Source organism: Sander lucioperca, chromosome 10 (assembly GCF_008315115.2).
Source record: "Sander lucioperca isolate FBNREF2018 chromosome 10, SLUC_FBN_1.2, whole genome shotgun sequence".
NCBI lineage: Eukaryota > Metazoa > Chordata > Actinopteri > Perciformes > Percidae > Sander > Sander lucioperca.
In genome coordinates this window covers 12,647,193-12,673,151 of record NC_050182.1, presented here as the reverse complement: position 1 = coordinate 12,673,151, position 25,959 = coordinate 12,647,193, and the positions used below count along the sequence as shown (strand labels likewise).

The 25,959-nt window shown below is 38.9% G+C and overlaps 1 protein-coding gene across 2 annotated transcripts; it reads left to right on the top strand.

Annotated features, from left to right (window-relative positions):
* The first annotated feature begins 3,094 nt into the window (after window positions 1-3,094).
* Window positions 3,095-25,909, top strand: LOC116036119 (retinoic acid receptor beta-like). Of its 2 annotated transcripts, none has more exons than XM_031279588.2 (8): window positions 3,095-3,720; window positions 7,522-7,676; window positions 9,422-9,563; window positions 18,990-19,153; window positions 19,529-19,705; window positions 22,724-22,928; window positions 23,073-23,231; window positions 23,621-25,909. In XM_031279588.2, exons 1-8 carry the CDS (start codon window positions 3,555-3,557, stop codon window positions 23,785-23,787), a joined length of 1,335 nt encoding a protein of 444 aa, XP_031135448.1. In that variant the 5' UTR covers window positions 3,095-3,554; the 3' UTR covers window positions 23,788-25,909. The 2 variants fall into 2 exon arrangements, with proteins under 2 accessions (XP_031135448.1, XP_031135447.1); XM_031279587.2 differs by having other exon boundaries at window positions 3,097-3,720; window positions 18,987-19,153.
* Window positions 25,910-25,959: the final 50 nt, after the last annotated feature.

Below are 25,959 nucleotides of genomic sequence, written 5' to 3'. Positions count from 1 at the left end.
TGAGGCAAAGAAGATGTCACACTTGAAAACTTACTTGGACAAGTTGCACTCAAGGGGGTAAGCTTCTCCTCACAACACGTACCTCCTATGGCGCCATTTTGATGCTAACAAGCACTCACCCGCCGTTAGCATTCCATTGACTGCCATTCATTTTGGCGTCACTTTGACAGCGAATAACTTTACATCTGAAGCGTTTAAAGACTTTATTTGTCCATTGTTTATTTCTAAAGAAACACGACAATGTATAAAAGGCTCCATTACCTTGTAGCTCATGTTATGGCTCCATAGCAGATGTTTTTGTAAAAATAGGCTAACGATTGTGTCATAACCACGCGACTTACTGTCGCATAGTAGAGGAATCACCGTATAGTACAGGAGAAGCTCGCAGGCAGTTTCGACTTACATTAGCTGTTTAAATTTAATTACTAATGTTAACTAGTATTTTAGTTAGCAATAATTAGCCTGTGCCTATGTTATCTCCTTACATATACCTACGCTCTCCGTCTCTGCAATATTCTGAATGATTGAGATTTCTCTTGGCACAGCTACCAGAAGACTTACAACTTTCAGACAGGTTACTCACGTCACATCTACGTCGTCTCTCTCAGTTGGAGGCTGCGCAGTAACGCTCTGCGCTCACCGGAAAAGTGCTTCTAATATCCTTCACTGGTCTCCGTCCAGAGCAACGGGATCTGTTGGTCCATTCTATATACAGTCTATGGTTGCACTAAGGTGGGATTTATGTTTTGTTGGAATTGCTTTCAAACAATGTATTTCAGTTGTACAAGAGAGTAGGCTTCAAGGACGACGACTAACTGGTTTGGCAAATGTATGTATTTAACTTAACATAAGTATTTCCAAAGCATTTCTATGAGAAGTATCCAGGACATTCAGGGTACAGCCAGACTAAATACAACAATACCTCCATTTCTTCCACTTGAGCTGTCAATCCAAATGGAGTTCAGTAATAGTAATTTTGAGGTACCTTTGGTAAACATTTTACCTTCTTAACTTCAGAAAGTTGGCATTGTCATTGTGAGCATGTTAGCATGCTGACATTAGCATTACTTCAAAGCACAGCTGTGTCTCAGTACTGCCTCCAGAGACCCGTTATTTAATCAGAACAAATCAGTGTATCCGAATGTCCTGCCCCAGAAAATAATTGATGAATGGCTGAATAGATGCACTGCCATCGCAGAATTAAAACAAATGACTGAGTGAACATAGGAAAGATCGATCAAGATGGAGAGAAAGAAAACGTGAGCGATTTTAAATGGGACAGAGGGATGAGAAGGAAGACGAGGAAACGGGGGAGGATGGATGAAGGAGGAGAAAGGAGGACAGGGGAAGACTGAGCTGGGAGGGAGGTCCAGCAGCAGGCTGCAGGAATGTTTCACATGCCTGTCCTCTGGATGACCTGGCCTCCCTGGAGTGTGGGAGATACTGGGAGTAATTAGCCTCCTTTAACATTGGATCTGTGCTGCCTCTACGCCTCAATGGGGTTAGCAGTGGCATTGAAGGAGATCAAGTGTATTTATATATTCAAACAAAATAGCTTAAGCATTCTTCTTTGGCACCACCCGCTTGCAGCACTCTTTTTAATTGATAATTTTGTAGACTATTCATTTCAATCATTTTCTATGTATTTCTTTTTTGTTTTAGGTTTTTAGGGCAGGGAAGTTGTATTCAGTCATTTTCAGTTGATGAATGCTGTAAATTAGGTCCATTAATTTGAAGTGGAAAAGATTTCCTTCCCCCACCCACCAACCCATCTTGCAGCTGACCTACTTTATCTCTGTGTAGATTTAATTATGGATACTCCTAGCTGCAAATATTTCTCACTTAAAGTCAAGGATCAAGAATTGAAGTGGACAGGAATGAAGAGAAACAGAGCCTAAAAAGTATTGATTTTGTAAAAGGCCACATGGTTTCAATCATGAAATGCCAATACGGGATCGTCATTGTTAATCTGCTTTGCTTTGATGTCCTTTATTTAAAACAGGCAAGTGTCCCTTTATGGCAAAACATGAATTCAGAGCTAAAATCCTGAATGTTCTCCAGCATTATAATACTAATCTAACTGCACTTGTGTGATTTTGGGGGGAGTCGGAAGAGTATTTCACTCAGTTTAGGAATAATTTCAATATCATCAGTCCAGTGAAAAAAACTATTCTTCTTCTTACACTTATGAAATTATTTTAAGTCATTGGAGTATTTAAAAAATGCATCTCCAAGATCAAAGACACATTCATTCGTTCTAAAAAAGAAAATATTTTGTGGCTACATTGTTCTTAGTGAACAGTGACAATATGTTAGTAACAGATGAGGATACCACTCTAATGTGCACTACATAGGTAGCTAGAGCCACAAGGCTATTAGCTTAGCTTAGCATAAAGACTTATTGTTTATATTTTATAATTTGTACATGTAAGGTGTCCTTGAGTGTTGTGAAAGGTGCCTATAAATGTATTATTATTTTATTAAAAGCAGGGGGAGCACTGCAGCTAACCTGATTCTGTCCTACCAAACAACTCAAAAGCTCACTAATTAAAACCACCACTTATCATTTTTACATTTAAGTTTTTGTAAACATGTTTTATTTATTAAAAAGAGACACAATGTGTAAACCTAACTAGTAAGACTTCCTTGACTTGCAAAATTATCTTTAAATTGACAGACATCATTTTGTTTAATGCATGGCTCAATTCAAATGTGATCGAATTATTACAGTATTTGTCTCTCTCTTTTCCCTACGTACATATGTACATATACATATATACTAATGTCAAATAAATGTAGTGGAGTAAAAAGTATTGTAGCTTCAAATTGTACTTAAGTACAGTACTTTAGTAAATAAATGAAGGCTACTTACAGTAACTTTAGATACATTGCAGCTGATTCCGCTACTAGCATAACACAACCGAATCTCCAGCCGTTTTTTTCAACTGTTGACAGTTGCATTGTGGTAAGCGTAGCGTAGGCATGTTTTAAAAAATATAACTCTGGGTCTGCTGCATATATTTTAATACTTTTTTCAAGTTAAACTTTAAATTGAAGTGGGATACTTTAACTTTAACCTTAGTCCACCGCGGTTGAGTAAAGGACTTCAGTACTTGTTTCCAACCGCTGCTGGTGATGTCAGACAGCGGCTGGGTCATGCGGAGGTCAGCAGCGGAGGAGGTTCACGGGGAGTTCACTCGCATACATTAGGTAACACCATCGCTCGCTCTGACATAACTAGTATGAAGCAGGTTGAGTTGAGACATTCGTCAATAAAGAAGAGATAAGAGGAAGAAGTCCTGGGACTAACTTTGTTATGCAAAACAGCCTCCAAATCTGGATGTGTTTAGCGGTTATCGTCTCTCTGCTGCAACATGCAAACCGTCTGTGGGAAATATAGGTCCGTTCCTGAGCGCTCACGCCCCTTTGAACGCAACACAGACATGTTTTACAGTTGAAACACCGTTTGCATTAAAACTCAAAACCGAGAGAAAAAACCCTGCTGTGAAGGATTAACATCGACACACGGACTTCGCTAAGACGGAAACCAGAAAATGTTTGACTATGTTGAATTTCAAGCTTTCGGTCCCTGTGAACTCATGGACTTGTACACTTCTACATCCAGCCCGGCATGCACGCTGCAGGAGCAGGACCAGGATCTGGCAGCCTTCTTCCCCGAGCTGATCGAGGCGGACTGGCAGCAGCACCGGTGCTCGCAATGTAGGTGGAAACTATATGTTTAGGTTCAAATTTGAAGCAGTGATGTTTTGGTGAACCTGTGGTTTTATAGGGAAAATATCAACTCATTATCAATCACGTTATATCAAGTTATTTTATTGATGTGGCCCAAAATCAGAAATGGTTTATTTTCACATTTGTGGTTTTACAATCTGCTTTTACAAACCCTCCATCCTTAGACTCTCAAAATACTTTAATATATTGGCTAAACAAACATTATATCAGGTGAGTTTAGTCACAAAGTGGTCAACCATTTTTAGCCATGCATACTAATGGAATTTCAAGTGAAATCCCTTATCTGACTGTAGTTTGGTATTTACCTGGTCAGGTGTGCTAAAACAAGATAACACTTTATTTATCCAGAGGGAAATTGTTGTGCAGCAGTTGCACTACAAAGTAGTACGACTGTAAATATATAGAGTGACAATATAAAATAATAAGGTCCAAATACTAAATATACACAATGACAAAAAAATCTAAACAGGTTAACAGTATGGATCATAAAATATAAACAGGTTAACATTATGGATCATAAAATATGAACAGGTTAATTTTAGGCCTGTTGGTTGCATATAGAAATGCATGTATAAGAACAACTCATTGGAATAACATTTCAAAACATTAGGGTGCACTGATAGGTAGATGGATAATGAAGATGTGTGGCCCATCCCATTAAAATTCTCAATGCTAACAGGTAATGTGGGATGTTGGCCAAGGGCTTTTGCAGTAGGTCGCCTTTGTCAGAAGGTGTGTGCAGTATGTGTACAGACATGTGTTGTGTGTGTTGTTGAACTTCATGCAGAAGTTGACATGTACTGTACATTAATAAACACTTAAAAATGTCTTTATAGCTGTGTACAACTACATTATAGTGTTATAATAACCCCATTTAATACTTGTTTTGTACACTGCTTATATATGCCCAATAGGGGAGGTTAAAGTAAAGGGAAAACACTCTTAAACTTTTTACTGTGATACTTTTCATGATGAGTTTCTACTTGCAGGAGTTTTCTTTTAAACAGAAAAGGGGGCATGTAGAGCAGCAGTAAACAGGGTACTGTTTTAAAGCACAGAGCAGTTCATGGCAGTGTGGTGGTCTGTGTTTGGGACGGCGGGTTCACCGGACGGTCATTGGCTCAGGAGGTCAGAGGAAAGTCAGACTGTTGTCAGTGGTGGAAGAAGCACAAGGACAACAAATGTTTAAAAAAAAAGTAAAAGTCCTGAATTTAAAATTAAATTCAAAAGTAAAAGTACGGAATGTACTTGTTCTGCAGAAAGATGGCCCCTGTGACTGATGTATTATTATATGTGACATTAGCAGAATCAAAAAAGGATTTATTGCCAAGTAAGTAACACTTAAAAGTAATTTGCCTTGGTTGATGGTGCATACATAAACATAAATATATTAAAAGGAAATAAACATTACATGTAAAAGAAACAATAACATAAATAAACAAATATGTACAATATAACTGTTTTAACAATAAGAAAAGAAGGCTGTCATATATGACAACAAATCAAAATTCTGTGGGCTTTGGTTTGTTGGTTGGACGAAACAAGCAATTTAAAGATGATAAAGACTTTGGGCTCTAGGACATTATTATGAGCTATTTTTTGACATTTTATGGAATAAATGAATAGGCCTATAGAAATAATTGAGAAAATAAGTTAATTAGTTGCTAGGGCTGCAACAGGGAATATTCTATTTAATTATGATTTATGGATGTTTAATTTAGCTTGAAGTGGTTTATCAAAACAATAGCTTCTTTCTTAATATCAGTACAACCAAAATAACATTAAGCAGCATGTAGCATCTACAAATAAGCTTATACACAACTTTTTTTCACTGAAGTTGCCTTTTAAACTTATCTCCTCATCTTTCAGGCAGCTATTTGACTCACGCAATGCATTGTCTCGTACATCACATAACGCCACCTAAATTGGGATGGGGGCAACCTCTTTCTCCCTTCCCCCCGACCAAATCACTTACACCGCCCCACTACACACACTTTCTGTTTCTTCTCCCTCCCTCTCATCAGTCAGCTGGGCTTGTGGCATGCTCCTGCATTGTTTTCTGTTGGGGGAGCGCTCTGGCGGATGGGGGTGTCCTCGATTGACCCGCTGATTCCAGGTTCAATCAGAGGCCACGGGTTTGAGGGGACGTAGATGGGCAATTTTTCTCGTTTTTGTCCCCATTTTCAAAAATGTCTTTCTCTGTTTTCGGTGGAGGCGATCAGAGAGCCAGCGGGGAGGCTGAGCGAGCCCCACAGAATGGAGCAATTCTCCTCTCGAAAGTGGTTTTAAAGTGGAACTGTAGACTGTTGTGAAATGATACAATCAACTGGAAATATAGAGAAAAGGCTTTGCTACAATATGTGCAGCTGTGTATATTATGGAGAGGTAAATTCTACATTAAATACATTTCCAAAAAAATAAAATGACTGACGGTTTAGGACTGGTGAAGAGTCCAGTTTTCTCTGGACAGAGCACCTACTCTCCTTATTCATGAGACAGTTTGGGTTTCACTCGATAGTTTGGGTTTCTTAGTTGCAGATATATGCTTTCGGCAAACAGCCTTATTTTCGTTAGTTTGTAATTTTGCAATCTACAGTGTAGAACCGAAAATATTTCCATGCACTCCTTCTCAGATACTTCAGTGTTGTGATTGTCCGATTAGCTCACTAGTATTTTCCATTTTCATTTATTAGCTTAGTTTACCGATAGGTGAAGAGGCATTAGGCCTCGAATGGTTAGGGTCAGGATATCCCATCAGAGACCAATATCAGGGACCTGAACAAATCGGGTTTCCGATACACTATAGTACCCGATACTATAGTGTAGGGTATACTATACAGTCCTTCCAGAAAAATGCTGAGTTTTTTTGTGATTGTTGTGGGCAAAAATCCTTGATTATGCGGCACGTTTTCTTAAAAAATGCGATGGAATATGCAGGATGTTTATGCTTTTTTTATGCAATGAAATTGCAGGAATATGCAAAAACTGCGGTTTCATCATGGCTTCATCGCGGGGTTTGCAGCTTTTCGATGATGTTCACGTCGCGTAATTACATCACTTCATAAGGTTCCAATGGCAACAGGGGAAAATGGCTGCTCTTGTGTGAAGTAAACGCAACATTTTTCAACTTTCTGCTAAAATACATGTGACTTTTTTGCAACAAAAATGCGGGGATTATGAAATCATGCAAGCCCCGCATATTTTGCACAGAAATCGGCAATTTATGCGGCGAAAGTGCGGCGTATTTGAAAAAAATACCAAATACCGAATAAATATGCGGCCTTTGGCTGATTATGCATTGAATTATGCGATCGCATAATCGCGTTTTTCTGGAGGGTGTGACTATAGTGACAGGGCATGCAATACTTCAAGAATTTTAAGAGCGCGCTCTTCTGGATCACAAGGCAAACTTCTTTAAATGATCTGTTGCACAATTAGATGGTACATTTTGCATTTGAACGGGTCATTACAGTTACACCCATGTTCAAACGAAAGTTCAAATTTTGATCAAAAAGTGACAGCCCCATAATAATCGATTGATGAAATGTCAAAAAGAATTGTGAAAAATGCATGTTAAAATTCCCCACAGCCCAAAAAGACGTAGCACAAATGTTGAAAACTCAAAGGTTATACTTTCATGCCGCTGTCATGTGCGGAATCAGATTTCTTTGATAAACAAAAAGGTTTTGACCTATGAGTTACAGTATGTTACAGTCTCCCTGTTGTGCTTGTTTATGAGTGTTGTACGTGTCATATGTGTGTTTGCAGCCGTTGGAAGCCAGAGCTCCAGCTCCAGCTCAGACGACCTGTTCGCCAGCCCCGCCTCCCCACCGCCGCCTCCTCGCACTTACAAGCCCTGTTTTGTGTGTCAAGACAAGTCCTCGGGGTACCACTATGGCGTCAGCGCTTGCGAGGGCTGCAAGGTAACATGTTAGCCCTGTTGTCCGACTTCACGACATCTCTCCAAATGCTCTAAAAAAAAAACCTGTATTCTCATTTTGTAAATATGTGTCATGCTCTAAAAAAGGAAGATGTCTCATTTTGGGATGAATATTTAAATTGACACCAGCTCCAAAGCTCACAAGTAAATTTGTAAATCACATTAGTCAGTTAATGATTGCTATATTTGCTCGGCGAAAACACCAACATCGCTACAGGGCCTGAACTTTGTCCTGATAAATAAACGTGTGTGAGCAACTTGTTGTCCAGTCAATATTACAGTAACTGTGACTTCCTTCTAGACACACTCTTTTAAATAATCTGATTTGTGTTATTCCAGATTTATGTTGTTTCTACCCTACAGTTTTAAGTTTGGGACATTTTTTATAGAATCAAACTGAGTTTCTGCTGAAAATCAAGCTATTTAAAAGCCTGATGCCTAATTCAAAAGTATAGTGGGCCTACACATAACAGTAGTTTAATTGTGAAAACACATTATTGGTAGGGCTGGACGATTAATCGAAAATTCATCGACATCAAAATTCTGAAGCTGTTATCGACTTATTTTTCCCATGACAATAATTTCGATCATTTTTATAAAACTAAAATGTGACCTTTTTCACAAGACATTATCATTTCAAGCAATGTGTGCCTTTATTTCATACATTACATATGTATACATTTTCAATAAATAGCCATAATAGTTCCCGCTTTGTGTTTCCTTCAATTATTTTAAAATCACAAAAATAAGCACTCTTGAATTAGAAAAAATATCTCGCCTTCAATATTTGAGTCTATTTGCAGAACAAACCTTGCCAAAGAACTATGAGGACAAAAAAAGGAATCACAAAAAAATGAAATTATCTTTCATTTATCGTAATCGAGGTAAAATGTGCAATTAATCGTGATTTTGAATTTAGGTCATATCGTGCAGACCTAATTATTGGACCCTGCTATTATTCCCAATTCGATTGATAGATTTTTTTACACAGACTAACAATACAAGTCTGCTTAAGGTTTCTTTACATCTGTAATTTTTGCAGCATTTAAATAAAAAAAGGCCTATATTTCACCGTATACTATAATCATGATTTTACAACCACAGTATAAGTCAATATCTCAACATTTACTTGATAGACTGGCCCAACATTTTCTAGAGACATTCATGGTTCCCACATGAGGTACCCTAATTACTTTGGTAATCCCCTGACCATGAATGAAGTAAATATCTTAATGCCTAATACGTTTATGCACAATGTCTTTTTGTGTTCTGTCACAGTAGTTAGTTATTAGTCTGGCTCAATGGATCTACGTTGCTGGGGTATAAAGCCTAAATTCCCTCCACTTCAGCTATCGCCACTATTTATTTTGCAGGGGCACTGTTGCTGGATCCGGGGCTATGGCGCTGCCCATGATGGTTTTGATTGGTTTAAAGAAATACCAACGAGCCAGAGCGTCCCAGAATAGATAAGCAGTGTAGCCAGACCATACTCCAGCGCTGATACAGCACTGTGGAGATAGGTCTGGCAATGCGAGATTAGTCAGTCATTGACTGCTGTATTTGGAGAAACATAAGCCCAATATCACTATAAACACTCCAAGTATAATGGTAAATATACCTGTTCACATTGTCAAAACGATTCCAGATTGGGTCTTAAAGTTAAGGCAGGACTATTTTCACACTCTGGTCATTTAATGTCTTCTCTTTACTCTCCTGTTGCCTTTGCAGGGCTTCTTCCGCCGCAGCGTGCAGAAAAACATGGTGTACACCTGCCACCGAGACAGAAACTGCATCATCAACAAGATCACGAGGAACCGCTGTCAGTACTGTCGGCTCCAGAGGTGCTTTGCAGCGGGAATGTCTAAGGAGTGTAAGTGTCTGATCCACTCTGACTCAGCAGGAGGCCTCTTAAGACATCCTCTTCATGCTGAATGCTGTGAATAAATTTAAAGGACATGATGAAACCTTCAAGGACAGGGTAGATAGTAGGTGGTGGACAGTGGATTATAAATGCCATTGATCAAAGAGAGGAAGATATAAGAGGTAACTGAAAGGACAGTATCACAAATGTGAATTAAGCAGTAAAACCACAGTCCAAGAAATGCATATTTCAGACTATAGAAACCACTATAGTGATGGTCTGAATACATAGCTTTAATGTGTCCTAAAAGCAAAGATAATAACAGATGCACTCTAATTTTAATCAATCCTAACTTCGTAACTTCCTTTAACTGTTGGTTTGTTCAACTACATTTTGAGATATCCACTTAAGGGTGTAATCCCTCCACCAACCCCAGTTTGTTTGATTTACTCACTAAACACTCTTTAAACAGTGTCAACTCTGATTGTCCAGTTGCCAAAATCCAGATTACAGAAATTCTGAGTTGATAAAAATTTTGAAATCTTTAATTATTACCATGTGCACTCACAGCAGTAAGCTTAATGAGCAGCATTGAGTTGTCCTCAGTTAAAATAATAGCAGTAAATAACAATGTAAAGTTAGTAAAGATGGAAATAAATCAAACTAAATGGGATTTTGAGTAAGAATGGTGCTTTAATAATTTGGCAATTATCATAGAGAATTTCACAATTTTTCTCACCTTATTTGAGTTTTTGTTTTTGAACACCTTCAACTTCAATGTTTCTGCCCAACTTCTGAAACCAAACTCACGCCCTTGTGTGGACCCACGAATACGGAGCCCGGGAAGGGTCACGGCAATATTTTATCAGGGGACTACTATTGCGTTACCTCGCAATATGTTTTGCGTTCTCTTGCAATATTTTGCGTTCCCTCGCAAAACTTTTCTTCTTCCATTCCCAAGTAATGGGTCTATTTCCACTCAGCTGCCCAGCTTAACACCACAATATGGATCAGCTCGTTGAATTTAACTTTGAGCTGGGAATGCTGATACAGCCTACTGCTCATGGGGCACATTCATATCTGTTCTATAATCAATAACTATTTCTTAAATGAATGATTAGATAAAGTGTGTGTGTCGCACGTGGCGATGAACCAATAGCCTACTGATCAAATTATCAGAGAATCTGCAGCTCCCCTCGGAGCTTTATAGAGGCTCCGCTCATGTTTTGCTAACTCAGCTTGTGTCCATTTTATTTCTATGGTTGTATCAAATTAGACAAATAAATATGTTCTTTATCAGACAGTAAACAAACACGTACAGATATAACCTATTTAGACACCACCTAAATTAGAAACTGCATAATATGCCTCTATTAGACACTATACATTTAAAACCAAATATCCTAATACTTGTAAATTGTTATAAGACACAATTTTATCTAATTTGAAATTAAATACAATTCTATTAGATCCCAAATGTGTTACAGTAGATGCCATGCTACCAAATTGTAGACTTAGACACTTTTACCAACCTGGACATATAGCTTAATTAGACAGCAGGCTGTTATTATAAGAATGTAATGCCATATCGGGTATCACTACTTCACACGTCCCTTACAGCCCATATGCAGACCGTGATGTAATTGTTGATGTAAATCTGATGTAATTAAACGGATTTGTCCTACACAGTATAGCCTGCAGGAATATAGACTATTACAGGTAGAAAATGAACACATAGGCGACTGGAAGGGTTGTAGCCATAGTTGATTGTAACCACAGTGCAGGCAGGCTGGAATTTCACGTTTTTGTCCCTGAACTAACGTTCTCTCTTTGTAACACTACTAAGGAGCTGCAGATTCTCTGATAATTAAGTGTTTGTTCATCACCACATCATGCGAACCTCTGACATCGCACATTCTCTTTTATATACAAGAAATAGGCTATTGATTATACCCTATATGAGATACGAATGTGCCCATTGAGCAGTACATCAGCATAATTCCCAGCTCAAAGTAAAATGCAACGAGCTGATTCCTTACGCTGGGCAGCTGAGTGGAAATAGACACATGGCTCAGAAGGAATGGAAAAAGAAAAGTTTTGCGAGGGAACGCAAAATATTGCGTGGGAAAGCAAAACGTATTTCGAGGTAACGCAAAAGTAGTCCCCTGAAAAAATCTCGCCGAGACCCTTCCGGGGCTATGTACACGAAAGAGGGACAGCTAAAAGAAACGAAAAATTAACATCCAGTGGGAATCAGTGCTAATGTTAGCAAGCTGGGCTAACGTTAGCAAGCTGGCCTAACGTTAGCAAGCTGGGCTAACATTAGCAAGCTGGGCTAACTAGCTTTCGCTTTTCACATGAAAAACTAACTTAACAGCACTAAAGTATTTTACAGATTTCTTCATGAACAGTGTTTTATTCAGTTTCTGGAAAGACAAGGTGCTCTTGAGTCATTGAAATGTCATTTTTAAATTCTTTGAGCATGTCATCACTGCTATAAATTGGGGGTGGCAGCAGAACTCCCTCAGGAAACCAATGTGACACTCATTGAGAAATTCTCCGTGAACTTGAACTCCAGCGGAACAAAGTCGTCGACCCAGTAGGGGTGCATGATATATTGACTAGGTCACGTGACGCCTACCGCGGGTCTGAGCTTGTCACCGTCATCACCGCAAAAAAAACATTGGCCTGCACATGTGTGCACATAATGACATGGATTCATTGATTCTAATGACATGGATTGTGTCTGATGACATTGTGTCTTACATGGATTCAAGGTTTTCTAAAGAAAACTTATCATCAAAAGATGGAGCAAATCTGACCTTTTACGAGTTGGGGAGTGCAATGTTCCATGACACATAATAACATTCCATTCGTGTTGACTATTAGGATATGCGAGAGTAGCCTACCTGTGTAATGTCTTGTATCAGAGAAAAGGCAAAGACAAAGGTTCGGGCAGAGATCTTCAGCTCTACTAGCAGCTAACGGAGTTTCCTTCTGTTTATAGCTTTATCTCGATAAAACGGCACGGTTGAATTTCAGCCTGCATGCACGTTTCGTAGCTTAAAACAGAGCGGCTTATATTGGTAGCGAGAGCAACAAGTTAGCGGACTGCTGAGTCGCCCTCTCTGCTCTCTGTCTGCTCAGCTGCTAGACGGGCTGCACTCGGGCTGCAACATATGTTTTAGCATAGGTTTAAGCCAATGTTTTTTCGGGGTTAACGCCATTCACTTTACCGGCAGTATTGACAATAGATAAAGCCACCGTGTCTTGAGAAGCTCTAGCTTGTTGTTTTATTGTTCACTTTTAACTCACTTTACATCAACTTTGCTATATCTTTTTCCTCTCTCTTTTCCTCACAGCGGCACTCATACGCTACTCTCCATTACTGCTCGCTCTCCTCCGCGACCACACGGGCACTGACGTCACTCACTTAAGGCACCTTGCCATTCTCGCACTATCTTACGCTACTCTTGTAAGCGGGTTGCGGTATACCGCTCTACCGCAGGAATTTCTTGCTTTTCAACCGCGGTAAGAAAAGATCCATACCGTCCCAGCCCTAATATCGACTCAATATCGTTATCGCAATATCATGTTGCGCAATATTATATCGAATGTATGCAATATTTTGCATACATTTGATATACGATAAGTATTAGGGGTGGGAAAAATAATCGATTCTTAGATGCATCGCGATTCTCTCTAGAACGATTCGATTTTTTTTAAATGTGTTGATTTTTATTTAAAAGTTCAACTTAAGCATGGAATGACTACAAAACAAAAACCTCAGTAGACAAAACATTTCATTAAAACTTGTGTGTGACAAATACTGTACATGTCAAAATCTAAGCTTTGTCTAGGAAGTGATTAGCAAACTCTGAGTAGCAAACTCAGATCTATATGTATATTTTTAAAAATCACGCATGGAAATGTACATCAAAATTTTTTTGCATCAAGATGCATCGATAATCAGTTTAGAATCGATGGCCTCAGAATTGAATCGTGAGGTGTCAAGTAGAGTGCGGAGCGGGCCGCATTTTTCTGTCCGAGCACGGCCCACGTCCGACAGAGCAGTAACCGTTCCCAGCCCGAGCCCGACAGGCATTAAGATATTTATGTCCGAGCCCGACACAGTTAAAATCTAATTTTTTTCTCATACTAATGACACATGTACGTTTGTAGGAAGGCATTCGGAAATGTCAACAAATGAGCGCATCAGCGCACACAGCAAACTATGGAGGAAATATTTATTCATAATTCAAATTGAAAGTCCAAAGAGAAATTGAAAGTCCAAAGAGAAAACGAAGCGAGATCAAATTAAAAATATTATTATTTTTTTTAAATTTTCCATTGATCAAATTAAAAATATTATTTTTTTTTTTTATTATTTTCCATTTGGCTTTTCCATTTGGATTTAATATTTGGCTTTTGAATTTCAATTTAACATTGGATTTTCATTTGGATTTAATATTTGGCTTTTGAATTTCAATTTAACATTGGATTTTCATTTGGATTTAATATTTGGCTTTTGAATTTACATTTAACATTGGCTTTTCATTTGGACTTGACACATGTCAATGTAAATGAGGAGGCGTGGCCCAAAGGCTGGTGGGAGGGTCTGAAACAAAAGGGGTGCAGAGGCACCTTATGAACAGCAGGGGGAGCTGACTGCTGGGGAGCACACTGTTGAGCATCTGTCTGCAGCTTGGCCACCAGGCTGGCTTATCCTCTTATTTCACGTGATAGAAACTGATGATGTAGGCTAAACACAAACGACATTTCATGCAACAACAGTGAAGTTTTCATGTAGTTACTATAATTGGGCCCGTGTTAGTGAGGACTAGATTAGGACTGTATTTAAAGCTGATTCTGGTTTCCAACTTCGCCCCAGGTGTGTCTGTTTAAAACACGGACGGAGACAACTTCTCTCTTCTGATGTTTTATTTAATTAAGCAACAGTACAAACATGGGTGTGGGTAGCTCTGCTACGTGTGTTTGTGTGTTGTCAGATCTCGAGGACACACACACACACACACACACACAATCTCAACCGGGTAGTCATCGTCCGAACTGCGACCTCTCCTTTTTCTTTCTCTCACTTTTTTCTCCAGGTGGTGCGCGCAGTGTGAGGTGCGTGTCCGCGCTATTCTCCGACACGTACTCACAACAATCACTCCTGATTGACGGCCTTTTGTACAGCCTGTGTACTTTTTCGTTCATTTGATTTCCGATTTTGAAACGATATCCAAATTTGAAAAATGGGTCATTTTAAACCTTGTTAATATTGATGACAATGTGTTCAAACGGAAAACGAGCCATATTTCAGGAAATAAACTTGTCCATGATTCTACTGAGAGACTTCCAGCTGACAGCGGTGTCTGTGAGCATCACTGGCTGGCCAGCAGGGAGGCGATCCCGGCCGCCACCAGCTGGCTGTCCTGTCAGACTGAAGCTTCTGACAACATCGGAGAAAATGTGCAGTTGGCCATCAATGTTTGTAAAACTGCCCATATTCAAACTCTACACAGTTAATTGCTCGCATAAAAAAGTCTCAATAGTGAATTTAGTGGTGAAATAGCAGACAAAAATTGTAAGAAGTTTCCAGTTGTTTGCTGCTGCTGCTACGGCAAACTCCCGATCTAGATTATAGAATCGATTTCTTTTTTATAATTTCCATCTGCTATTTCACACGTTTTCCGTTTGAACACATTGTCATCAATATTAACAAGGTTTAAAATGACCCATTTTTCAAATTTGGATATCGTTTCAAAATCGGAAATCAAATGAACGAAAAAGTACACAGGCTGTACAAAAGGCCGTCAATCAGGAGTGATTGTTGTGAGTACGTGTCGGAGAATAGCGCGGACATGCACCTCACACTGCGCGCACCACCCGGAGAAAAAAGTGAGAGAAAGAAAAAGGAGAGGGCAAGGTCGCAGTTCGGACGATGACTACCCGGTTGAGATTGTGTGTGTGTGTGTGTGTGTGTGTGTGTGTGTGTGTGTCCTCGAGATCTGACAACACACAAACACACGTAGCAGAGCTACCCACACCCATGTTTGTACTGTTGCTTAATTAAATAAAACATCAAAAGAGAGAAGTTGTCTCCGTCCGTGTTTTAAACAGACACACCTGGGGCGAAGTTGGAAACCAGAATCAGCTTTAAATACAGTCCTAATCTAGTCCTCACTAACACGGGCCCAATTATAGTAACTACATGAAAACTTCACTGTTGTTGCATGAAATGTCGTTTGTGTTTAGCCTACATCATCAGTTTCTATCATGTGAAATAAGAGGATAAGCCAGCCTGGTGGCCAAGCTGCAGACAGATGCTCAACAGTGTGCTCCCCAGCAGTCAGCTCCCACTGCTGTTCATAAGGTGCCTCTGCACCCCTTTCGTTTCAGACCCTCCCACCAGCCTTTGGGCCACGCCTCCTCATTTACATTGACATGTGTCAAGTCCAAATGAAAAGCCAATGTTAAATGTAAATTCAAAAGCCAAATATTAAATCCAAATGAAAATCCAATGTTAAATTGAAATTCAAAAGCCAAATATTAAATCCAAATTAAAAGCCAATGTTAAATTTAAATTCAAAAGCCAAATATTAAATCCAAATGGAAAAGCCAAATGGAAAATTTAAAAAAAAATAATAATATTTTTAATTTGATCAATGGAAAATTTAAAAAAATAATAATATTTTTAATTTGATCTTGCTTCGTTTTCTCTTTGGACTTTCAATTTCTCTTTGGACTTTCAATTTGAATTATGAATAAATATTTCCTCCATAGAAAACAAGCGCACATTAACACAGGTGCGCACCTACATAATAAGCTTTTTTAAATTTAAAATGTTCAATGCCTTATCGCGCTGATGTGACCGAGCCCAACCCAAACCCGAACATCATTTCTAAATATCTGTCCGAACCCGGCCCGGCCCGTCGGGTACCGACGGGTCCCAACGGGTCCCAACGGGTCCCGACGGGCTCGGTTCAGGTATCCATCTTCTAGTGTCAAGAGATTCCCACCCCTAATAAGTATGCAATATTTTGTTTATTTTGTGGAGCGCTGCGTCCCGTCCGTTGGCTGTGTGGCTTAGTTGTGTTTGATTTAGAGTTTGAAACGCTATAATGATCATGTTTCATTGGCCAGTTACCGTGCCACTTGCACATGTTAGTACACGTCAGCAAACGGGTCCACTACGTGATAAAACCCTATGTAGCGTACCACGTGTGTGCATATTTCGACAGAGTGACAGTGTAAGTGAAGAAATAGATAGAGACAACAAAACGGAACGAATCAGAGAAGCGAAAGAAAAGTTGTGTCCTGTTCTCTTTATTTATTTTATACTGTCCAACCAGTAAAATATGTCCTGTTCTGTAGACATGGTCCTTATTTATTTATTCATGTTGGACCAGTCCAATATGACAGTCAGTTGAAATAAACCTTGTGTTGTATTTGTTATGAATCTTTTTTGATGTGTTTTCCCATAACTTTTGTAATTTTACATACAGTATGTTTAAAAATATCGAAATTAATATCGATATTACAATATTCAACATCGATATCGCAATATCACATTTTGTCAATATCGTGCAACCCTACGACCCAGAAAACAAGAGTGTGTGTTATGTGAAGGAGGGCAGCAATAGGGCAGCAGTGAAGGATCCACCCATTCTCATGTTCTCATTGTTGCTTGCTCACACTCAGACACACCCATTACATAAATACATCACATGTAGCAGACAGGTGGATGCTATGTAACTGCTGGCTGGCCACTTCAGTCACTCAGTGTGTAATATGATCTCACTTGGAGTGTTTACACAATGACGACAGAATGTAGGGCGCCTGGAGATAGGAGGGGGGGGGGGGGGGGGTTGAGTAGCTCCTCTGACATGTGTGTAGCTGCCTGAGCCGAGTCGGTGGGATGCCCTGAAACGTGTCGACGCGGTTACGAAGTGTTTATGAAAGACTAACCTGCTTAGGCTGCGCCAGCCGGCTTCACATGCTCCCTGGATTAACAGTTAATCCACACAGTCTACTGCCGACTGATTTCATTGAAAACTGTTTTCCACCAGAGAAAGAGTTCCACTAAAACATTTGATGTTGTTTTTTAGAGGCTTTAAGAACCACCATTGAAATTCCTTTCACCTCCATTGTATTGGAATGGAGGCATTCCTCTGAGTGACTGGTCTCTAAACCTCAGTAATAAAAACAAAATTGAACTATCTGGCTAAAAATATGTCCACATACTTGTTTATACTTTTGGTCTGGTCTTACAGGCTTAGTTTGGGGCAAAACTTAGCAGTATAAAGCAATTAAATAGATAGTATACGAGTTATTGCAATGCACGTCTTCACTTGCAAGGAATTTGTACAGTATGGTGAATACAATAAACATTAAAAGGAAATAAACAATAAAGCAAAGTAGTGCAAAAGACGAGCATAAATAAAGAATAGAAATTTTGCAATGAAACAATCACTTAAACTATAACCGTTTCAGAACAAGAAAAGCAGGCTGTATGGTTTTGTGCAGGATGTGCACAAATAGTTAGAGCTGCAAAGATGAATCGATTAAACAATTAGTTGTCAACTATTAAATTAATTGGCAACTATTTTGATAATCGATAAATCGGTTTGAGTCATTTCTTATGAACAAAAAGTAAAAACTCTTGATTCCAGTTTCTTAAATGTGAATATTTTCTAGTTTCTTCACTCCTCTATGACACTAAACTGAATCTCTTTAAATTCTAAACAAGACATTTAAGGACGTCATCTTGGGCTTTGGAAAACACTGATCGACATTTTTCACCATTTTCTGATGTTTTATAGACCAATTAACTAATTGGTTATTCGAGAAAATAATCAAAAGATTAAGCAACAATGAATAGAATCATTAGTTGCAGCCTTAGAAATGTAAAATATAACTTATAGAAAAGTGGCACTCTGTAAAAAAAATGGGGAAAAACATGGATCTAAAAGTTAAACTGGCATTTGAATTCTCCTCACTTTTTATGAAAGGAAGTAATAATAATACGGGAGCTATTTTGGTATATTTTTACATTTTTCAGAAGAGGATACATCTTTCACTATATATCTTCCACTATATATATATATATATATATATATATATATATATATATATATATATGTACTGTATGTATTTCCTTGCATCTATAGACCCTGTCACTGTTAAATAGGATTCTTGTGTTTTCTATCACTTCCAACAATGTCTTGTCTTTTCTGAATTGTGTGGACAAAAAATAAGTATTTTCAACATCAACCACATACCCTTTAAATTTAAGAAAGAACAACATCAAAATGCCAAATGTTTTTTTACTTTAACTTTTAAATCAAGTGCCATCGTTTGAACTGTTTGAATCCCTTTGAGTTATTTCCTAAAGGTCTTTATAACCTGCGTCATTCTTCTCCTCAGCAGTGAGAAACGACAGAAACAAGAGGAAGGGGAAGAAGGAGGCGGTGAAGATGACCATCATGGAGACGTACGAGCTGACGGCAGAGCTCGGCCTGATAGTGGAGAAGATCTGCAGGGCTCACAGAGAGACCTTCCCCTCTCTTTGCCAGCTGGGAAAATACACCACAGTGAGTCACGACCTGAGACCTGACTGTTGAAATAATATTCCTCTACAGAGAGAAAATAATCTGCAAAGAAGAAAAGATCAAAGCGGTCCTCTCAGTCCAGAGGTTCATTTGGCAAACATCCTGGCTGCTGCTGTTGTTGTTTAGATTATCATTGTGTGGTAATTTAATCAGTGCAGATTGAATTGAAATATCTGCGTACCTTAAACATACAATGAAAACAGCATGCTTTGGTGGTTAGTTTGGACATTTCTACTCACACCATGTGTTTTTAGCATCTTTTAATGTGGCTTTCTGAATCCTGCATCTTCCCTGAGACATGAACCTAAACATCTCTTTAACTACAAACATCTTCTTCGTCTTTTCTCCTCCATCCAGAACTCCAGCTCAGACCACAGGATCCAGCTGGACCTCGGGCTGTGGGACAAGTTCAGCGAGCTCGCCACCAAGTGCATCATCAAGGTGGTGGAGTTCGCCAAGCGAGTGCCGGGTTTCACCGGCCTGACCATCGCCGACCAGATCACTCTGCTCAAAACTGCCTGCCTGGACATCCTGGTACGGCTCAGTGTTTCCTGCAATTACTTTTTACTTCAAGACTTCAAGAAATTGTAGTAGGAACTTTGTGATAATGACTTAAATAAGTCGTTAGTAAGCTGTAAATAGTTGTATTTTACCTACAACCACGCAATATTTTGAATAAATTAATGAAATCTTTATTTCAGATGATTAATATATAATCAATTATATATTAATCATATATATAAATATATTTGGGGTGGCAGTAGTTCAGTCAGTAGGGAGTTGGGTTGGGAACCAGAGGGTTGCTCGTTCAAGTCCCCATATGGACCAAAGTAAGGTGGTGGACTCGTAGCTGGAGAGGTGCCAGTTCACCTCCTGGGCACTGTCAAGGTGCTCTTGAGCAAGGCACCGAACCCCTTGCCACTGCTTGGGGTGCCTGTCCATCAACAGCTCCAGCCCACTCACTCTGACATCTCTCCATTAGTGCATGTACAGGTACTGAGCATGTGTGTGTATTTCAGGCCTGTGTGTAATGTGTCTTATAACAACAGAGTGAAAACTTTGTAATTTCCCTTGTGGGATTAATAAAGTATAAATTATTATTATTTATTATATACACGATTATATATTAATCATGTATTTTTTTTTTATTTTCTTTTTAACCTTTATTTTACCAGGGAAAAAATCACATTGAGATTGCCAAGAAGGCAGCACATGAAAATACACTTTAACATACAACAAATAACAAACAAACAGGGATGGACAGCAATAATAAATAAGAAATAAAACCAGAAAATCACATTTTAAAGCAATCGCAAGCATGTTGATATATTTGATGTAGGCAGGACTTGAATTCAGTTTGTGAAATTAAAACCTGCAATTTTAGTTGATTTTGTAACTCATTCCATGAAGTTGGAGCACTGTAACAAAAAGCAGTTTTTCCAAACTCTATATATATATATATATATATATATATATATATATATATATATATATATATATATAAAGACACTAAAAAGACATGATGTGAGTAGAAATATCGAAACTAACCACCAAATTATGCTTATATATATATATATATAATTAATTAAAGAAGAAAAGAAATGCAACAAATTTCAACTTAACATAACACTATACCCGTTCAAAAAGGGATAGGAAGAAGCCTGGGCTTTTCAAGTCCTACCCCCAGTCTTTACCAGAGACAAATTAACAATCTAATAAGATACACTTAACAGACATCTCAAACTCAAAGAACTCATTGACCTGAATTACACTTAAACGCACGTGTACATAAATACACAGCTCCTACTGCGATTCACACCTTCTGTGGATCGTGACTCACGGCATCAGCTGACACTCATACTAAAGACAAACTGACAGGTCGGCTGGCCAAGATCAGCCCTCCTTCGTTCACTGCCAAGTCTGTCTGTCATCATCACCACCAGGGCCTGATCATTTACTCTCGCTCTCTGATGCCATCTAGGGAGTGCCATGTGCGATCAAAAGCTCTGTTTTTCCCTGATGAGGTGTTCTGGGACTTTTGTTTGCCAAGTTGTTTGGTCTTCATATTTGTCACTTCCTGCCTGGCACCATGCACCACTGCAAACCCAGAACATGTTACACAGTGAAATAAAAGGTCCAGTGGAACATGTGTGCTTCCCTGATTTGTATTTAATGCTATTCATCAGGGACAGTGCACAGTAATCATCATTAATTAAAGTGTGAATAACCTAAGTTAAGATACATGTTTAAATGTGAAATATGAAAAGGCTTAAATATGATTATAATGATTAGACACGTTATATAACAAAAAGATAGAATCAGAAACTTTACCTAAAAAGGGAGCCTCTTCCAACAAGACAGTCATGCTACTTTGTTTTTGTTTTTTACTGAAGGAAGGGTACTGTAGTGTACAGGTTATGTAATGCATTACGTTATCCTCCTTTTTTAACACAATCCGTCACAGTATAATGTTTACCATGTTCAGCTTCTTACTTTATCATGTTAGCATGCTAACATTTGCTAATTAGCACTAAACACTAAGTACAGCTGAGGCTGATGGGAATGTCATTAGCTCTCTCTTTAAGTAATTTATGCTGCACTTAACTCATGCCGGGTGTCATTGTTTTTTTAATATGGTATTCTACATTTAGTTTGAACTCCATACCTTGTTAACCAAACTTTTGAACTCATCCCCACTCTGTCGCAGTGTGGACATCAGCAGACTGGGTGGCTACTGGGCTTACAATTATATTCAATGTAACTTCTGGCAAAGTGCGATACATCTTTTTTTAAGTTATACACAATTACACAATTACATACATTTTGCACATTGTATTCATGCACGTTTAAAGTGCATACTATCTATCTATGTATCTATTTATCTATCTAAAGTCAATAATAATATATGAAAAAAACAAGTCTGATTAGTTCTGCTGGTTCAGTTTGACAGATTTTGTGATCTTGTCTTATAAGGCCACCTAAACCACAGGCAGGCTTTTAATGTGAAAACAGATGGAGGAAGTTTTAGGTTTGCATGATTAGAAAAAAACAGCAGCAAATTATCAAAGCCAGTGTAGATCAGAAAACAGGAAGGCATCTCATAGAATACTCTAATATATTACACAATATACTTATTTAACGAGAAGAATGTATATATAAAAGCCTGGTTCTCTCTGCAGTGAAGGTTAAAATAGCCTTGAGAAAATACAAATGATTTGAAAACAAGCTGATTGAGAAAGTGTCTCACTATGATGTGTGGTGGGTGGAGCATAGCAGGCTGAACTCCACCTGCTGTTCTTTTACTGATTTAAATTACCTTAAATTCTGGCAAAAATAAAATGAACAAGATATAGAGATGCAAGAGCACACTTGGGTACAAATATGATGTGCAGCTTGATTAGAGCCAACACAGGATCTTTCTGCAGCTGCTTCTGTCCCATATTATAACGGCATGTGCCACAATTTCATACTACTACTAACAATACTTGTTCCCCTGTTAACACATACACATTTAACAAATCTGTCTTTCTTTTTTCCTCTTCTTCCATCCAGATCCTGAGGATATGCACTCGCTACACTCCTGACAAGGACACCATGACGTTCTCCGACGGGCTGACCCTGACCCGCACCCAGATCCACAATGCCGGATTCGGACCGCTGACAGATCAGGTCTTCACATTTGCCGGCCAGCTGCTGCCACTGCAGATGGACGACACGGAGAGCGGCCTCCTCAGCGCCATCTGCCTCGTCTCTGGAGGTACTGAATGTCAGAAGACAATACAACCTAAATTTAGTATTTAGTTTGGTTATGGTTTTGGGGAGTGATACATGAAAGCTATCAACTATTCCTTTAACAAGCTAAACATTCACGTCAGTCTTTTTTTTTTGGCTATCCGAACAGACCGACAGGACCTGGAAGAGCCGTCTAAGGTGGAGGTGCTGCAGGAGCCGCTGCTGGAGGCGCTGAAGATTTACTCCCGCAAAAGGCGGCCCAGCATGCCTCTCATGTTCCCCAAAGCCCTCATGAAGATCACTGACCTGCGCAGCATCAGCGCCAAAGGTCAGGAAGCAATGCCCTGCGAGTAGATTATTCTCCATAAAGTCCTTAATTTGTCAAAAATTATATAAATGATATAATAACTTATAATAGTGTGTTCACACCGCCCACGTTTTGCATTTCCCACAAAAGAAGGGGGATTGTATTTGTTTTGGCAGCTGAGTTCAAATATCAACAATCTTTCCGTAGCATCGCTTACTGCACCTTTAAAATAAATTTCAACTTGAGCGATCAAACACATGCAAGTAGCACGACACAAAGCCAATTGGTCGGTGTGAACACAACACAAGACTTAGATCTGTTGTGGGGGGGTGGTAACCCTGCCGCCGCACATTATCTGATAATGACAAAACCTGGCAGTAATGTGTGCTTTGTGAAAAACATGTGCACAGGAGCTGAGAGGGTGGTGACTCTGAAGATGGAGATCCCGGGCTCCATGCCGCCTCTGATCGAGGAGATGCTGGAGGATCTGCAGGAGCTGGAGAAACACTCTGAGGAGAGCAGAGCGGAGGCAAACACCAGCCAGCACTCCCACACACCGTCTCCTCACAGTACATGATCTCTTCTGACTCTGTACTCTGAAGTCGCTCAAAAGAACATTGGCCCCCATCTTCCCTCCCAGAGAAAACGCTAACAATATCAACTACAGATGCAGTCCAGAGGGTTGCTAGTGTCTTACCTCAGTTTCACAGATTGGTTGGCAAAGACGCCACTGTGTTCAGTTGTCACACTAATGACCACGCTGATGAACAAAGAGCTAATTTCTGCTTCGAGGGGGAAAAAGAGAAGGATGCAGTAATGTTTTAATTTGTCACAAATGCATCACAATTGCATTTTTAACCCCTCCTGGCAGACACCTCATAACCACTGGGAATCACACAGGTTTCTACTGTATTTATATTTGCATGAGATATCACATGGATTCATTTTTACCTCATTAAAAAGCAATGCCTTTAGCATTAGTCTAGCAAAGTTAGTAAACATATGGACTCAAAACGTCTACTTTTTTACACGCAATTTATTGATTCTCATATGTGTCAAAAGGAAGCTCTGGACTAACTGTTGGAACACATTTGGAGGGAAAAAAATAGAAACATTTTTTCTGCACAAAAGGGAAATGTAAAAGCAAAAACATGATGGCGATCCATAAAAGTGAATGTTCATAACTGGCATTAAGTTCACAAATGTATATAATATATAGGAAAGTAAGTACAGAAAACTGCTTAGCTTCAAACAAAAAGTGAACAAACTTTGAAGTGAACTGAACGAATCGATTCAAATCAGCAAAGCGATTCGTGATTGCCACCTCTAGTATAGTCGCTCAACGGTAACTTTCTGTGAAATGCGATACATTGCATTGTGGGATTGTATGCAGAAATGAATGTACATGCCATGGACACTACTTTTTTCGTTCCACCGTGGCATGTTTTTTGAGAGCACTACATAATGCACTCCAATCACACTTAGAGTTCGGACACTCAAATAAAATGGCGGTGGGTAAACGTAGAGCACTGTATATTAAATTGGGAGTCATTTCGGACACCTAAGAACACTGATTGCCTAAAAAAAAATTCCCAAAGACTCCAGGAAGTCACTGTGTCCAGTCAAGAAATAGTCCTGCACATAAGCCCCCATGAAACCACAAATAGTTTTTACACTTTGTTTTGTACAAATCAAACAAAGAACAAACTAAACATGACATGCTAGTTAGTGAGCTTTAGATGTACTTGGGCGGAACCAGGCTAACTGTTTCCCCCTGTTTCTAGTCTTTATGCTAAGCTAAGCTAACAGGCTGCTGGCTCCAGCTTTACAGTATATTAACAGCATGCAGACATGAGAGTGATATCGATCCACTCAGCCAACTGTCAGCAAGAATGCAAATAAACTACTCCTTTTTAAGAGCTTGTCGCTCAATGGACGTCAGTGTTTTGCTGGAGATCTGCTTGATTGTTTTGCAGTATCAAATATAAGTACACTGTAAGTAAGCTAAAACACAACTTTATTATTTTACACATATTCTTAATGCAAAGTTTTAATCCCAGATGATATATTTGCAGTTATTGGTAGGCCTGGATGTTGATAGAAATGTTCAAATTTCAGTATTAATAATGAAAAGTTTGTTATACCTTGTTTTGAGGAGTTCTGTATATACGTGTTTTCTACAAATTTTAGTTTTTTCCTTTAACAAAATAACGCGTTTTTTAAAATGCATCCATGTTTGATATCGTCTTCTCACAGATAGCCGTACATTCATTTTTCTTAAATAAAATACCTTGTACAAGTTGTACCATAGAAAGAATACTGATAAAAAAGAAAGCAAACTTGACAGGACAAAAAGGATTATGGGAAATATGGTCTAATGTTTGAGAAAACAAAAAGCCACCCATCCAGCAGCATCGTCTAAGTGTTGGCAAAGCATATCGGAATTATATAAAATCAGAAACTTACATTTGTGCCTAAAGAAATGTGCATTTCATGAAACAGAAGCATGTTTTTAAAGTGTATACAATATCTACTGTAAGTAACAATACAAGCAGCCTGTATACTGTAAGAACTCATGTGCCTACTCTAAATGTGTCAACATCTTCCATATTTTGTGAATTTTACATATTTTGCCAATTTAACCTGGAACATCACATTTCATATGTTTTTGTTGGTCTATTAAAGTCTTGTGTACTGGATTTTATTTTTGCTGTTTCATGTTTCCACTGAAGCTGCTGTGTTTTTTTGT

Bases quoted from the DNA above. Each gene is read 5' to 3' on its own strand.
- LOC116036119 (XM_031279587.2), top strand. From the start codon at position 3,555: ATGTTTGACTATGTTGAATTTCAAGCTTTCGGTCCCTGTGAACTCATG. The intron at 7,677-9,421 runs GTAACATGTTAG...TTGCCTTTGCAG, and splicing joins GCGCTTGCGAGGGCTGCAAG to GGCTTCTTCCGCCGCAGCGT. The intron at 22,929-23,072 runs GTACTGAATGTC...CTATCCGAACAG, and splicing joins CATCTGCCTCGTCTCTGGAG to ACCGACAGGACCTGGAAGAG.